Source organism: Electrona antarctica (assembly GCF_951216825.1).
Source record: "Electrona antarctica genome assembly, chromosome: 23".
Lineage (NCBI taxonomy): Eukaryota > Metazoa > Chordata > Actinopteri > Myctophiformes > Myctophidae > Electrona > Electrona antarctica.
In genome coordinates, this window is record NC_136804.1 from 12,554,387 (window position 1) to 12,568,119 (window position 13,733).

Sequence of the window (13,733 nt, forward strand, 5' to 3'; positions counted from 1 at the left end):
GTTGGCATTTATCAATCTGTCATCAATCTGTCTCCCGATCCGATTCCGATCATTTGATTTGGAGTATCTGCCAATTCTTCACGATCCGATATTTATATTTTTATGGAACACTTAGGCCATATTACAATAATACAATATCCCAAATCACAGACAATATCCAGTCTATCATGATATGGATATAATATTCATTCTAGGGATGTCCCGATCCGATTCCGATCACTTGAAAATGACGTGATCGGCCCCGATTTAACCGATCACATGATTGGATCTGGACAACCCTAGCTCTGGTCCATAGCTCTAAATGCGTTTCATTTAGAGCTATGTTACTCTCAACTTCCGCCGCTCGCATAAATGCAGACCAGCCTCTCCTCTTTAGCGTAAATAAAAAGAACGTTTTTGCTACTCACCAAAACAAAGGCGAGTTGTGTCATTAGAAAGCCTACTTTCCTTAGTGGACGCACTCTGAGCCCCCCACCACACGTATAAACTGTACTTTTTGGCCAGAAAGGGATTTTTTTTCACCGGAGGAAAAATATTCTCTATGAGGCAGTTCTCTGGGCAATATCGGTAGAGGGCGCAGCGGAGTAACTAAAATCCCCTTTTGGCCAAAAAGTACAGTTTATACGTGTGGTGGGGGGCTCAGAGTGCGTCCACTAAGGAAAGTAGTCTTTCTAATGACACAACTCGCCTTTGTTTTGGTGAGTAGCAAAAACGTTCTTTTTATTTACGCTAAAGAGGAGAGGCTGGTCTGCATTCATGCGAGCGGCGGAAGTTGAGAGTAACATAGCTCTAAATGAAACGCATTTAGAGCTATGGACCAGAGCTAGGACAACCCTAGTGTCAATATCAGCTCATATAGGCACTTCAATGCTAGTAGTGTAAATTAGAATAGTGCGCTCCGAGGTACTTTTCAGCAGGCGGTCAGTAAAGCGGGCATATCACAGCAAACATTAGTCAGGAGTCGTCCCCTCGGAAGTAACTACTGCATTAAATAAATAAATACCTATTCAAAACATTCTGGTGTGATTCATGCGCTAGGTGAGGGGGGTGGGCAACTTTGACGATGGAGAGGGCCACTATCCACACTCACTCCAGAGGGCCACATATGCAATATACTGCGACACGTTTTGAGCTTGTAGATCAGCTATTTTAGCTATATTTGAATTGAAATTCAGAATAATCTTTTGCAATTTTTTTAATTGGAATCCTAAAAAGTAGATTTTTTATTTAATTTCAAATGCTTTTCAAAATCCCTTTAATTATAGTTATTGTTGTGAATTTTCTCCATGCTGTCTAAATGGCAGCCTCTGGTGGACAGATCCCATTCTGTTTGCATCCCTAAAGAGACACATCACACCACTTAACTCATTGGCCAATCGCAGTTCGGGTGTGGCCTATATAAGCAGCTCCCTCACTCAGTTTCCAGCCTTCACTCAGGCCACAGGCAGCACAGACAGCTCTCACTCAGTCTACTCTACAACTTCAGGCAGCCGTGCATGCTTGCCTTGAAGTTCTTGAACTATAAACAATGGTGAAATGGAATAATAAACTGCTGTTTATTATTGTTAAAAGTTGCTTTGGTAAAGATAGATGCCAATAAATGGGGGTCCGTAGACTAATAATGCATGTCAAACTGGGAGTCCTTGAAATTCAAATGGTTGAGAATCACTGAAAGAGCCGGAATAAAAATCTTCCCTGCATGGCAAATCTTTTCAAAAAGGGATCCGTGTGCAAATCTTTGAACATAATATACCTTCTATCAAATCGATCATTATTAACTCAAAGACACCAGCCATCCCGCAAATACCCTGTTCAAACAACTCCCTTCCAAAAAACGCTACCATCAAATCTCGCACCACCCGTCTCAGTAACAGTTTCTTCCCCCAGGCAGTCAGGCTGCTGAACAGCTGACCTTGAACTGTATTGCACTGTATTGTCACTTCACTTGCACTTTTTTGTGTTTTTGTCTTTTTCTTTGCACTATAGATGTTTGTTTATGTCCTGTGTATGTAAGACTGAGAATGCTCTGAGCAAAATCATTTTCATTGTATTTATACTCTGTATCTATACATATGACAAATAAACCTGAACCTGAACCTGAAATCCTTGCTTCTGGGAGTCTCTGGAGCAAAATATTTTGAGATGGAGGTCTGCGGCCAATTACATATCATTTTGGGGGTCCTTCACATGAATATGTTTGAGAACCACTGATATACAAGTTTTTTCAGAAAATTGTAATTGTTAGAAGACAGTTTGTCTTAATGGGTTAAGGGCAGATGGTTCCGTCTTGGATCGGGGGAGATGGTGGGGAGTGACACACACACGACTCTGCCAAAGTGTGCGACACGATTCCAGCATGTGGGTTTTGGACTGTCTCCAGACAGCCAAAGGCCTCACGCCCCTCCAGTGATCTCTGGTGTTTGATATTCCAATGCGGGCAGGCTAATGAACCCATGCCAAAAGATTCATGGCCAGCACAGCCACAACTGGGGGACTGAATGAAGGAGTCAGGGTGCACAAAGCTGCACATAGCTTAGTCAAATATTTGTATTTATTTGATGCAAGCTTTAGGTTTTTGTTTGTCGTTGACTAGGCTAGATGTGAGTGATTTACTGTATCTCCACCACATATGACAGCATCAGCGATACAAAAATAAATCCCAAACCGCATTCTTCTGATTTCTGTTAATGCTAGTAGGTTCAATTGGACACGCACAATTGTAATATCTCCCTCCACATGGGAGAAAGGGTGAGGCCTCTAAACCAAGAATATTTAAGGGTGCAATATTGAAATGAAGGAGATTTTCAGCCACCACATTTCTCAGTGCCTAACCATTCTCACGCAGTGAGTGGTGGTGAGATACATTTGATTTCTGCATTCGGCTCTGCAGTGCTGGTTTCTACGGATCAGTGGTTCTCAAAGTGGGGCCCTGGCGGGGACCCCCAGTGCCCAGGGGTCCGTGAGGGCCCTAACAAAACGAGGAACAGCTTAGCTTGTTTCAGCCATTTATGAAAAACAATTCTTGGGACATATTTTTGAAATGTTTTCAATAATTTTGAAAAATGTTAACATAGGGGGCCGCGACCAAATACATATTACTTTGGGGGGAATCCTATCCAACGACAATAAAATATTCTTTCATTTTAGGGTCAGCAAGTCTAAAATGTCATCAGGTCGTCCGTGGCTCAAATGCTGGAAAAAAAAATAACGGGCCTTGATATGAAAAATGTTGAAAACCACTGCATCATCAGATTGATAAATGGGAGCCAAAGAGAGGAGGGGGGGATAGGAGCGGAGCGGAGAGGATTGGAAACATACGGGTGGAGTTGTTGTTGCGGGTCAGACTGCGGGTGTAGGAGGAGGAGTGGAAGGTGTTGTAGTGTTGATAAGAAGGAAGAGTAGATGACGAAGAGGATGAGGCTCCTCCTCCGCCTCTCTGCCAGGGGAGAGAACGACTACTGCACTGTACCTTCACTGCACGAGTGCACGCACGCACGTAACGCACACAAATAACATACGCGTGCACATACACGATACACATTATACATACGCATGCACACGATGCACGCACGCACACACACACACACGCACACACGCACGCACGCACACAGACACACACACACACACACACACACACACACACACACACACACACACACACACACACACACACACACACACACACACACACACACACACACACACGGACAAACAGACAGACAGAGAGACAGAGAGACATACAGACAGACAGACAGACATACAGACAGGTTTAACAAAACACCATTTACATGTTGAATAGTAGTAGTATTAGTACTACTAATATTAACCTAAGTGTGACATCACTTCTGTTACCCCCCTGGGGTCGCCCAGGTGTTTTCCAAGTCCACATTCTAAATCCCATACACGGTTTCAGCATCACGTCATAAAGAACTGCGTTCCAAAAACCTCTGACTATTTTATTCATATGGATATGAAGCATTTGCCTTGACTGTGACAAGGCAGTCACTCCAAAGAGCTACAATGTAGAGGGCCGCCTACAACTCGACTACAATACGATTAGTCTTAAAGATGACCAAACGACTACAACTCCCATTGCCCAGCGTCCGGACCACGGCACTACCGTCACATAATCGCCACGTTGTGTTGCACTGGATTTTGTCTTTACTAAAGCAGTGGTTCTCAAACTTTCCAACGCTATACTTCCGCCGCATAATTTAATTACATGTTCTCCAAACACAAGCACAGAGTCACATACCTGACAGAATCCCGCCGGACTCATTTTTTATTTATTCTTGGAACACAGTTCTTAATAATGACGTGATGATGCAACAGCGTGTAGGATTTACAATGGAGAAAACAACTCTCACGATAATGAGGCAACTCAGGGGATTCATGGAAGTGATGTCAGGACTTACAGTATATGGGCTCTATAGCAGTGGTTCTCAACAGTGTTGATTTTGGCAGCAAATTTTGATTTTTAGTTTAGTCAGTCTTTTGAATAGAAATTAATTTAAGACCGGAGGATGAGGGGGGAGGGAGGGAAAGGAAAAAAAAAGAAAAAAAAAACAACTGGGAAATGCACTTATGTCCTTGTCTATGTCTAAGAGAATGCTTTCTATACTGCACTGCTTTTTCCAAATAAAACAATAAAAATAAATAAATAAAATTAATTTAGTTTTACTCATATTTTAGTCATCGGAAATGCTTTGGTGCTAGTCTAGTTTTAGTCGACTAAATCTACAGTTGTTTTTTGTCGACAAAAATGCATTTGTTCGGGCCTTGGTGCTGTGACTCCCCCAAAATGATTATATTTGAACTGCCCCCCCCCCCCCCCCCCCCCAGCACTTGGAATGGAGTTGAGACATTACATGTTTGGTTCCACAGAAAATAGCAGATATACAAGCTCACAACGCTCGCAAAGCGAACAAAGCGAGGCATATTTTATTTTTGGAGGTATTAAAAAAAGGTCTTTAGGTCCTTAGAGTCACTTCAGTGTCATCTGAGGATCCCGCAAAAATCATGTGGGCACATGTTGAGAACCACTCTATAGTAGTAGTAGTAGTAGTAGTAATATCAGTAGTCCTAGTAGAAGTAGTATGATATTAAAGGTCTGGTGACATAAAAGACATTTTTTATTTTTCTTATTTTTATTTATTTTTAGGTTTTCTGAGCTCAATTGCACCCAAAGAAACCTGAACTTTGAACATTCAGTGGATTTTCTGTGGTCTGGGGTTTCTGAATAATTAGGCTCAAACAAGTGCTCTGATTAGCCTGTGGACTGTGATGTAACAGTCCACAAATCCCATATATGAATAAATGAGGAATTTGCCAGCAGATGTCACTGTTGAGGGATTTTGCCTGTTCTCATTGCACCTCAAAAGGCTTCAGAACACACAGAGAGAAAACCCCACTGAATGTTCAAAGTTCAGGTTGTGTGGTGTAATTGATGTTATAAAACCTCAAAGAAAAACAAAAAAACACAAATAAATAAAAATGAATGTCATGAAACCTTTAAAATTAGAATAGTAGTAGTAGTAGTAGTAGCAGTAGTAGTAGTAGCAGCAGTAGTAGTAGTAGTAGCAGCAGTAGTAGTAGTAGCAGCAGTAGTAGTAGTAGCAGCAGTAGTAGTAGTAGCAGCAGTAAAGCATGAGTACCTTGCTCAGGTGGTTTTAGAGCCAGTCTGGTCTGGTGGTGTGGTAGTATTTCCAGTCTGACGGTCTGACAGGCGGCAGAGAGCAGCTGAGTGGCTTCAGCCAGAGAACAGAACTCCATGGATGTTCCATCTACCGACAGGATGTGGTCTCCTGCGTGGAGTGCACCGCACCTACACGCACGCACACACACGTTTGTTCACTTTAAGGACTTTATTGACTTAAAGTGTTTAGAACTTATCAGAGGTTAAAAAGATCTTACAGCTACACTATAACCTTTTTTTGTCAATACACTTTTATTTAATTTAGCATGTTAACGCAATGTAACTAACACAAATGCGGTGGTTATATTCGGTCTCTCTGCTCTTCTATTGAGAAGTTTAACTCCTGTGGTAGAGCGTGGTTGCTAAGGGGTTAACCTCTAAAAAGCTCCAACTAGGGCTGAAAACTGTCGATCATTCATTCTGTCGATGACGTTTTTTAATCAAATAATTGAGAAGCAATTAAATAAAGCAAAATAAATAGTGAAGATAGCTTCACTTTTACTATTGACTAAAAAGTAGGGATTGATTATTAATTGATTATTTTAGCAAACTATGAATTATAAAAAAAAGAAATATGATATAATCGATTACATCGATTAACTCCGTCTCCAGCTTTAGTTCCAACACTTGACGTTGTTAGTTTACCTGTCTGCGATGCTAGCAGGCTTGACCTTGTCAATGACAATGACCTGCTTGTTACAGAACATGGAGGTGGAGAGAGCCACGCCAAGACTGGACCCCGTCGCCTTGGCCACCTCCACTAGCAACGGACCGGATGCTGTCGCCACCGAGTCTGTTTTCAGGTCGGAGAGAAAGAAAAGGGGACATTTTTAGGAAATCTGGCCACTTATATTTCATTACAGTAGGAAGAACATTAAGTAAGTAGGTTCGCCTTGACAAACCAGGTGGCCCATGGGCCGGAGGCCTATCTCCTATTTCTGCAGCGTGAGGCAGCTTGATGTACAAGTATAGTACACCCCATGGACATGACGCTAGTACTGTATGTCGCAAGAGTCCCAAGTGACCTCCTAATCTCAGGGTGGACACAACCCACAAAAGCCTGGCATGGCCAAGACTAATATCACTATACCCACAAGGCCACTGAGCTGATAGGAAGTATTGGAGAGCAGATATAGGCACTCTCAATATAGCGATCAATCTTCATCTATTGGTCATGAACTGTGGGGTCATGACCGAAAGAATAAGATTGCGGATACAAGCAGCCAAAATGATTTTTCTCAGACGGGTGGCTCCCCCAGGGATAGGGTGAGAAGTTCAGTCACCCGGAGGAGACTCGGAGTAGAACCGCTACTCCTTCACATGAAAAGGAGCCAGTTAAGGTGGTTTGGGAATGCTCCCCGGGGAGGTCCTCTGGGCACGTTCCACTGGGAGGAGGCCACAGGGCAGACCAAGGTCCAGATATGGGGTTCTCCATACTGGCCTGGCAACTCCTCCAGATCCCCCAGGATAAAGTGGCTCATGTGACCGGGGGAAGGGAAGTCTGGACACTGGAGCTCTCTGCTGGAACTGTTACATCCACAGCCCGACTCCGGATATTAAGCAGTGTGCTCCCAACTGCGTAAAATTGTGATATGATGTATCCTCCCAAATGAGACAATTACCATGACAATATAGTAGCTGATAGCTCACCCATAACAGAGACATCATATTCAATAAGCAGTGTTGCTTCTTGTCCACACTGCTTCAGAATGCTCATGGTTTCCGAAAGGCTGCTGCCATGGAGGCGAATTCCATCAATACTTAGCAAACGATCACCAGGTTTGATAGTTCCTTCTCTGGAGAGCGAGAGAGAGCGAGAGAGAGAGAGAGAGAGAGAGTGGGGGAAGGAGAGAGATTTAATTGCAGCTACAACAGAAGTTTTACTGTACATTTTTTAAACGTATTGGTTAATATTAACACATGACAAAAGCGAATGTTGCAGCAGTACTGTTAATTCCTAATCACCTCACCTGTCAGCCGGCCCACCTGGCCTGATGGTGGTTATAACGATGGGGCGGGATTTATTCCTATCTTCATGAGCTCCGCCTAAAAACACAAGACACATTTAGAATATGAATCTAAAAATGGCTGTACCAGGTGACAGGTTTTTTTAAATGCTGTTGGATTAAAACCGTGAAACCCATCGGTGTCAGATATTTGCAATTTATGAAAATCCAAACTTTGTTTTCAAGATACAAATTCCATCTACCGGTAAATTAAAATTAAAACATGTATCAACAGTCAGGCCACACACCTCTCTCTCTGACAAGCGCACGCACGCACATGCACATACACACGCACACACACACACACACACACACACACACACACACACACACACACACACACACACACACACACACACACACACACACACACACACACACACACACACACACACACACACACACACACACACACACACACACACACACGCGCGCGCTTCCGTACCTCTGATAACGAAGCCAAACGTGTTTCCTTCTTTATGAAGTGTGACCTCCACATTTTTAAACATGACCCCTGACCCCTGCACTGCTGGAATAAAAAAACAACTTTATTAATAACATCATTAACAACATCAAATACATGACAGCATGCTTACAAGGTCAAACTACAATTGTAAGTGTTGCACACGTCAATGCAGTGTTCATTTTGACAGGTTTAGGTTTAGTGATAATAGTCTTTTGAATGAAATTAGTTTTGGTCATATTTTAGCCACCTGAATAGTTACAGTGGATTTGTTGCCTTGATGGCGTCGTAATGAATGATTTTATCACTCGGTTGCATGCATGGCTGCGGATAATAGCCGATGGAAACAGTGGCGTGTTGTCAGATTGTAGATCGGCTATTTTCAGAGCGCAACCAAACATGAAATGACTTGTCTCCTAGTTCTACTGGATCTCGTCTCCACTTAGTTGTTATTTGTTGACGGAAATGTCAACGCCGCAATGCATCAGTAATACTACTAATAATAACATAACAACTAATAATAACATAATAACAGTGATGACACTACTACATATAGCAGTGGTTTTCAACCAGTGGTCCGGAGACCACCAGTGGTCCTTGAGGGGTTTCCAGGTGGTCCCCAGCTAAATGATGGAGAGTTGGTAACCAAAATGTACCTACAAGCTCATAGCGTGCCACCGAGTGGCACGCTATGAGCTTGTAGGTCTGCTATTTTGTAAAAATGTGGCGCAAATCTTTGAATATATATTCTTTCAAAGTGAATGTTTTTAACTCAGGTCTAAATGGGTTAAGAGAATGCAGAAGAATTGTTATTTTAAGCAACGTTTGCGCAAAACATTCTTTAATTTTGGGTCTGCGAGGCTAAATCTCATGGTGGTCCGTGGCTCAAATGCAGAATAAATAACGGGCCTCGAAATGAAAAAGGGTTGAAAACCACCGACTTCCAGTGAATAATGCAGAACTCACAGACGGGAGGGAGTTCATATTCGACCTCCAGTACGACCCTCTCTCCGATGTTCTTCAGCAGGCCGATGATCTCGTCGTGTCTGAACTTGGTGAGGTTGATGCCGTTCACCGAGCGAATGTAATCTCCCACGCTCAGCTGGTCACTCCTGTCACCAGTAGATATGCATGCATCAAGTGGTGGGAAAAAGCACTCACATTTCTTACTTAAGCAAAAGCATCGACACTGCAATGTAGAACTATACTCCGTTACAAGTGAATGTCCGGATTTCAAAATGTACTTGAGTAAAAGTACAAAATTATTGATATCAAAATATACAAAAGTACAGTACAAAAAAGTACAGTACAGTACAAAAGTAAAAGTACTCATCATGCAGAATGTCCCAAATTGAAATCACACGTTTTCAAATGTATAAAGTCATTTGATAATTGCCGATCTACAAGCTCACAACAGCTCTACAAAGTAACTAAAGTGTTCAAATAAATGTAGTGGAGTAAAAGCACAATATTTGCCTCTGAGATGTAGTGGCGTAGAAGTAAAAGTATGTTGGCAAATGGAAATACTCAAGTAAAGTACAAATACCTCCAAATTGTACTTAAGTAAATGTACTTAGTTACTTTCCACCACTACCCGTATTGCATTCATTATAACTGAATTAAATGATGAGCCCCATTTTTAATGTAAGCAAATAGGTCCGTAGGGGTCAGTTTGGTGACTGTACATTTGGTTATATTTGTGAGAAAAAAAACACACGTGTGTGTGTGTGTGTGTGTGTGTGTGTGTGTGTGTGTGTGTGTGTGTGTGTGTGTGTGTGTGTGTGTGTGTTACCTAGCCGCGATGCCTCCTTGTCGCAGGTTTGAGACCCGTGGTTTACCGTCCTTGTCGACTCCCCCGGACACCGTCAGCCCGAGTGTCGTGCCCTCCTTCTTTATCAGCTCCACCAATGAGCAGCCTCGGAACTCATCTGCATCACACAAACACACACGCGCACACACACACGCACACGCACACACAGACACAAGAACACAACCCCGGTGATTGGTCAACTTGGTCGGTCACACATCTGCCTTTCTTTCTTTCATTCGATCTTCCATTCTTTTTTTTTGCTCTGTCCGTCTTTCAGCCCAGTTGTGTCGAAGGCAGGGCGGATGGAGAGATCGAGGAAAAGAGTGATAGAGAGTGAGGGTGAAGTCATCCTTCTATTTCTGTCTATCATCTATATTTCATTAACTGGCTGAAAAATTTAACAGAGAGAGAGTGAGAGAGAGAGAGAGAGAGAGAGAGAAGACAGAGGGCGAGAGATATAGAGCAAGATAAGAGAGAGGGGACAGAGAGAGACAGAGCAAGAGTGAAGAGAGACAGAGAAAGGAGAGAGAGGAGAGCTGTGACAATGTTTCTATTGTCTGTGTTTAGGAAGGTGCGTGTGCGTGCATGCGTGCGTGCGTGCGTGCGTGCGTGCGTGCTTCTATACTTGTCCCCACAAGTATAGCAGAATTTCAGAAACAGACAGTGTGAGGAGCATTTTCCTCACAAGAGAAATGGTTGTTTTATGTGTCTACAGTGTGGGTCAGCCTGTCGGTCGGTCCGTCGACCACTGCGGCCCAAACGTCAAATGCACATAATTATAGGGAGTCAAATGCACATACAGCCCCTGTCAAATGCACACACATGGAGATCAACATGCGTTGATGTCACACACATTACACAACACAATCCAAATGCACATGACGTTCAACATGCGCTGAGTTCAGACGCCACAGAAACCGAACATGCACTGTTTGTGTCACGGCCGAGTTACAACAGGCTTTTCAGCGTGCGTTTACGCGTATACGCACACATGCACATGCGCACTTATAGATCCAGCCCTATTTTAAGTGCACGTATGCTGGGCTAGTGTGTGCGCGCAAACACGAGCTGAAAGGTCTGGTGTAGCTCGGCCGTCAGTCACACAACATAAACCAAAATGCACAGAAACCCGGGTCGGTCCCCCAAGGGCCGCGGTCCACGGTCAAATGCACTTATATGCAGATCAAACGCATATAATATACAGGTAGAATTAAGTTAATTTCAATATGCACTGAATGTCAGACACAACAGAAACCACGTATTAGTAGATGTGTAGGACTGTGTAGTGCCCCGAACTCTAGATGTGAGTGAGGGCCACGTAGTGATTCAAAAAGAGTAAAGACACACACTGGAAAATAGTATGCGTGCATGTGTTTGTGTGTATATGTGTGTGTGTGTGTGTGTGTGTGTGTGTGTGTGTGTGTGTGTGTGTGTGTGTGTGTGTGTGTGTGTGTGTGTGTGTGTGTGTGTGTGCTTTTAGCATGTAGTACCAGGTATAGACTGCCTCCTGATAGCAAGGGCTCCATCTGCTGATCTGGAGACAGCAGAGTGTTTACCGTATGGACCCTCATCTGGAAATACACACATCAATAAATTATTAATAAACATATTTATATACACACACACACGCACTTGTATTATAATTATAATTATAATTATTATTATTAGTAGTAGTAGTAGTATTAGTAGTAGTATTATTAGTATTAGTATTAGTATTATTAGTAGTATTATTAATATTAAGTTAATATTATTCAACCAGTTTAGTGTAACTCTGGCTAATGATTGGATAATTTATTTCTGCTGGACATCGCAGGCTTGCTAAGCTCAGAGCTTAACTCGAAACAACTTGTTATACTAGACTACAGAAATATTACATTTAAATGCACGAGACACACACACACGCACGCACGCACGCACACACACACCAATAACAACAAAAGAAAACTGTAAATATCAAGAGCCATATTTCAACAATTTTACCATGTTTACTTACATATTTTACAAGTACAAACACAAGACAAAAAGTAATATGCAAGTCGACAGACAGACACCACAGCAAACAATCCCTAACAACAAACAGTGTTTCTCAAACCTTTTCATGTCAAGGACCCCCAAATTAATATGGCTGTGGAATGAACCCCTAATCTGAAAATATATATATTTGTGCCAGGCAAAACGTTCACATTTTTTGGGGGAATTTTAGAAAATAGCAGATCAGTGGATTTTGAACCTCCTGGATAGAACCCCCTCAAGGACCCCTGGGGGTCCCCGGACCCCACTTTGAGAAACACTGCCTATCAACCAGCTGCCGTGATTCCAGCTATGATCCTGGTCCGGACGTCCGGTCAGCAACAAAGGGGCTGCAGCAGTGTTTATTGTTTCTACATAAATCAAGGTGGTGCTTCAATACCGTCTTTCCCTGACTTGTAATATTTCTTCAAGCTGTTTTATTCACCTCGTGAATTAAGTTAATTCGTAGTGATTGCTGTCTCCATTATCCATCGGCAAGCCAACGCGAGCGAGGCACGACGGCAACTCATTGACCAAATAATAAGCACTGAAGCTGAAAGAAACCCAACTCCCTGCAGGTTATTGTCCTCATGGGGGTTTTAACAAAGGATATTCAACCCATGATCGTTCCCAAATACAAACAGCTGATTAAATGCTCGGCCAGAGAAGAGAAGACTCTGGATCATCATTCATTAATGGAGTATATCATGCAGTCACTCTTGCTGATATACGCCGACACTGAAACTCTCCAAACCTTCTTGGGACCATTAAGGTCCTTACACACCGGGCGCCATTTAGGATTTTTAGCTACGTTTTTCCGTCGGTTTTCCGAAAAACGCGTCCAGTGTGCAACCACCTATATTGGGACCATTATCGACAATCGTCTGAAATTCCATTCCAATACTGAAATGGTGTGTAAGAAAGGCCAGCAGCGCCTCTTCCGTTTAAGGAAGTTAGCCAAATTTCAGGTGGACAAATCATTGATGATTTTGTTCTACAGAGCCTTCATTGAGTCTGTCTTCTCCTTTGCTGCCATTTGCTGGTATGGTAACCTTGGTGTTAGACAGACAAATGCCCTTAACAGGGTTGTTAAGGGGGCTAGCTGTATGATCAAAAAAGTCAATGGATGAATAATCATCAATTAGAGCAGACAGCTCTGACACCCTAAACCGGGAATATGAATTCATGCCTCCCGGTCAATGGTTAAAGTCCCCATGTAACTAAAAACAACAGGTACAAATTTGCATTTATACCTACCGGTACCTCCATTCAGTCCATCAACAAGGGAAGTAGGAGGAGGAGGTAGCTGCTTTTAGTTTCAAGGGTGGGTGGTGAGGATAGTTGTAGTTACACTTTGGTTTTAGTTGCACTTTATATTTAAACGTAATGATCTGTATCTTGTGATAATGTATGACTGTTACATGTTTTACTGTTTGCAATGTGTTTTTAGAGCTTTTATTATCTGCTGTAAAATGAATTGCCCACCTGGGGGCATAAGCTTGACCTTGACCTTGACGCTGCTGTGACGAGATCAAAGACATGGAGCCGGAGGGGAGGCAGTGGAGCCACTGAGAGGCTGTCGTGATGCAACAAATTGGGACATGTGGAAGCCTGCCTGGGACTAGGCTGGTATAAAACCATGTCTATATTCACATTATCGTGTGTCTTCTGCAGACGGGTCTGGCCCCAAAGCGCTGGACGGATGTTTTGCAGCGAGAAACCAAAAAGTGGAATCAGCGTGTGTCAGTC

The 13,733-nt window shown here is 42.8% G+C and overlaps 1 protein-coding gene across 4 annotated transcripts in view; it reads right to left on the bottom strand.

Annotated features, from left to right (window-relative positions):
• Positions 1–13,733, bottom strand: part of grip1 (glutamate receptor interacting protein 1) — a gene marked incomplete at its 5' end in the record, with an annotated part of 77,733 nt that overhangs the window by 22,637 nt on the left and 41,363 nt on the right. For 3 of the 4 annotated variants that reach the window (XM_079494046.1, XM_079494045.1, XM_079494044.1), the window contains 9 exons: positions 3,319–3,474; positions 5,655–5,824; positions 6,341–6,488; positions 7,346–7,491; positions 7,666–7,741; positions 8,147–8,230; positions 9,131–9,276; positions 9,957–10,092; positions 11,465–11,545. In XM_079494046.1, coding sequence (XP_079350172.1) covers positions 3,319–3,474; positions 5,655–5,824; positions 6,341–6,488; positions 7,346–7,491; positions 7,666–7,741; positions 8,147–8,230; positions 9,131–9,276; positions 9,957–10,092; positions 11,465–11,545 — 1,143 coding nt within the window. The remainder of the gene's footprint in view (positions 1–3,318; positions 3,475–5,654; positions 5,825–6,340; positions 6,489–7,345; positions 7,492–7,665; positions 7,742–8,146; positions 8,231–9,130; positions 9,277–9,956; positions 10,093–11,464; positions 11,546–13,733) is intronic. The other variant, XM_079494047.1, reaches the window with a different exon arrangement.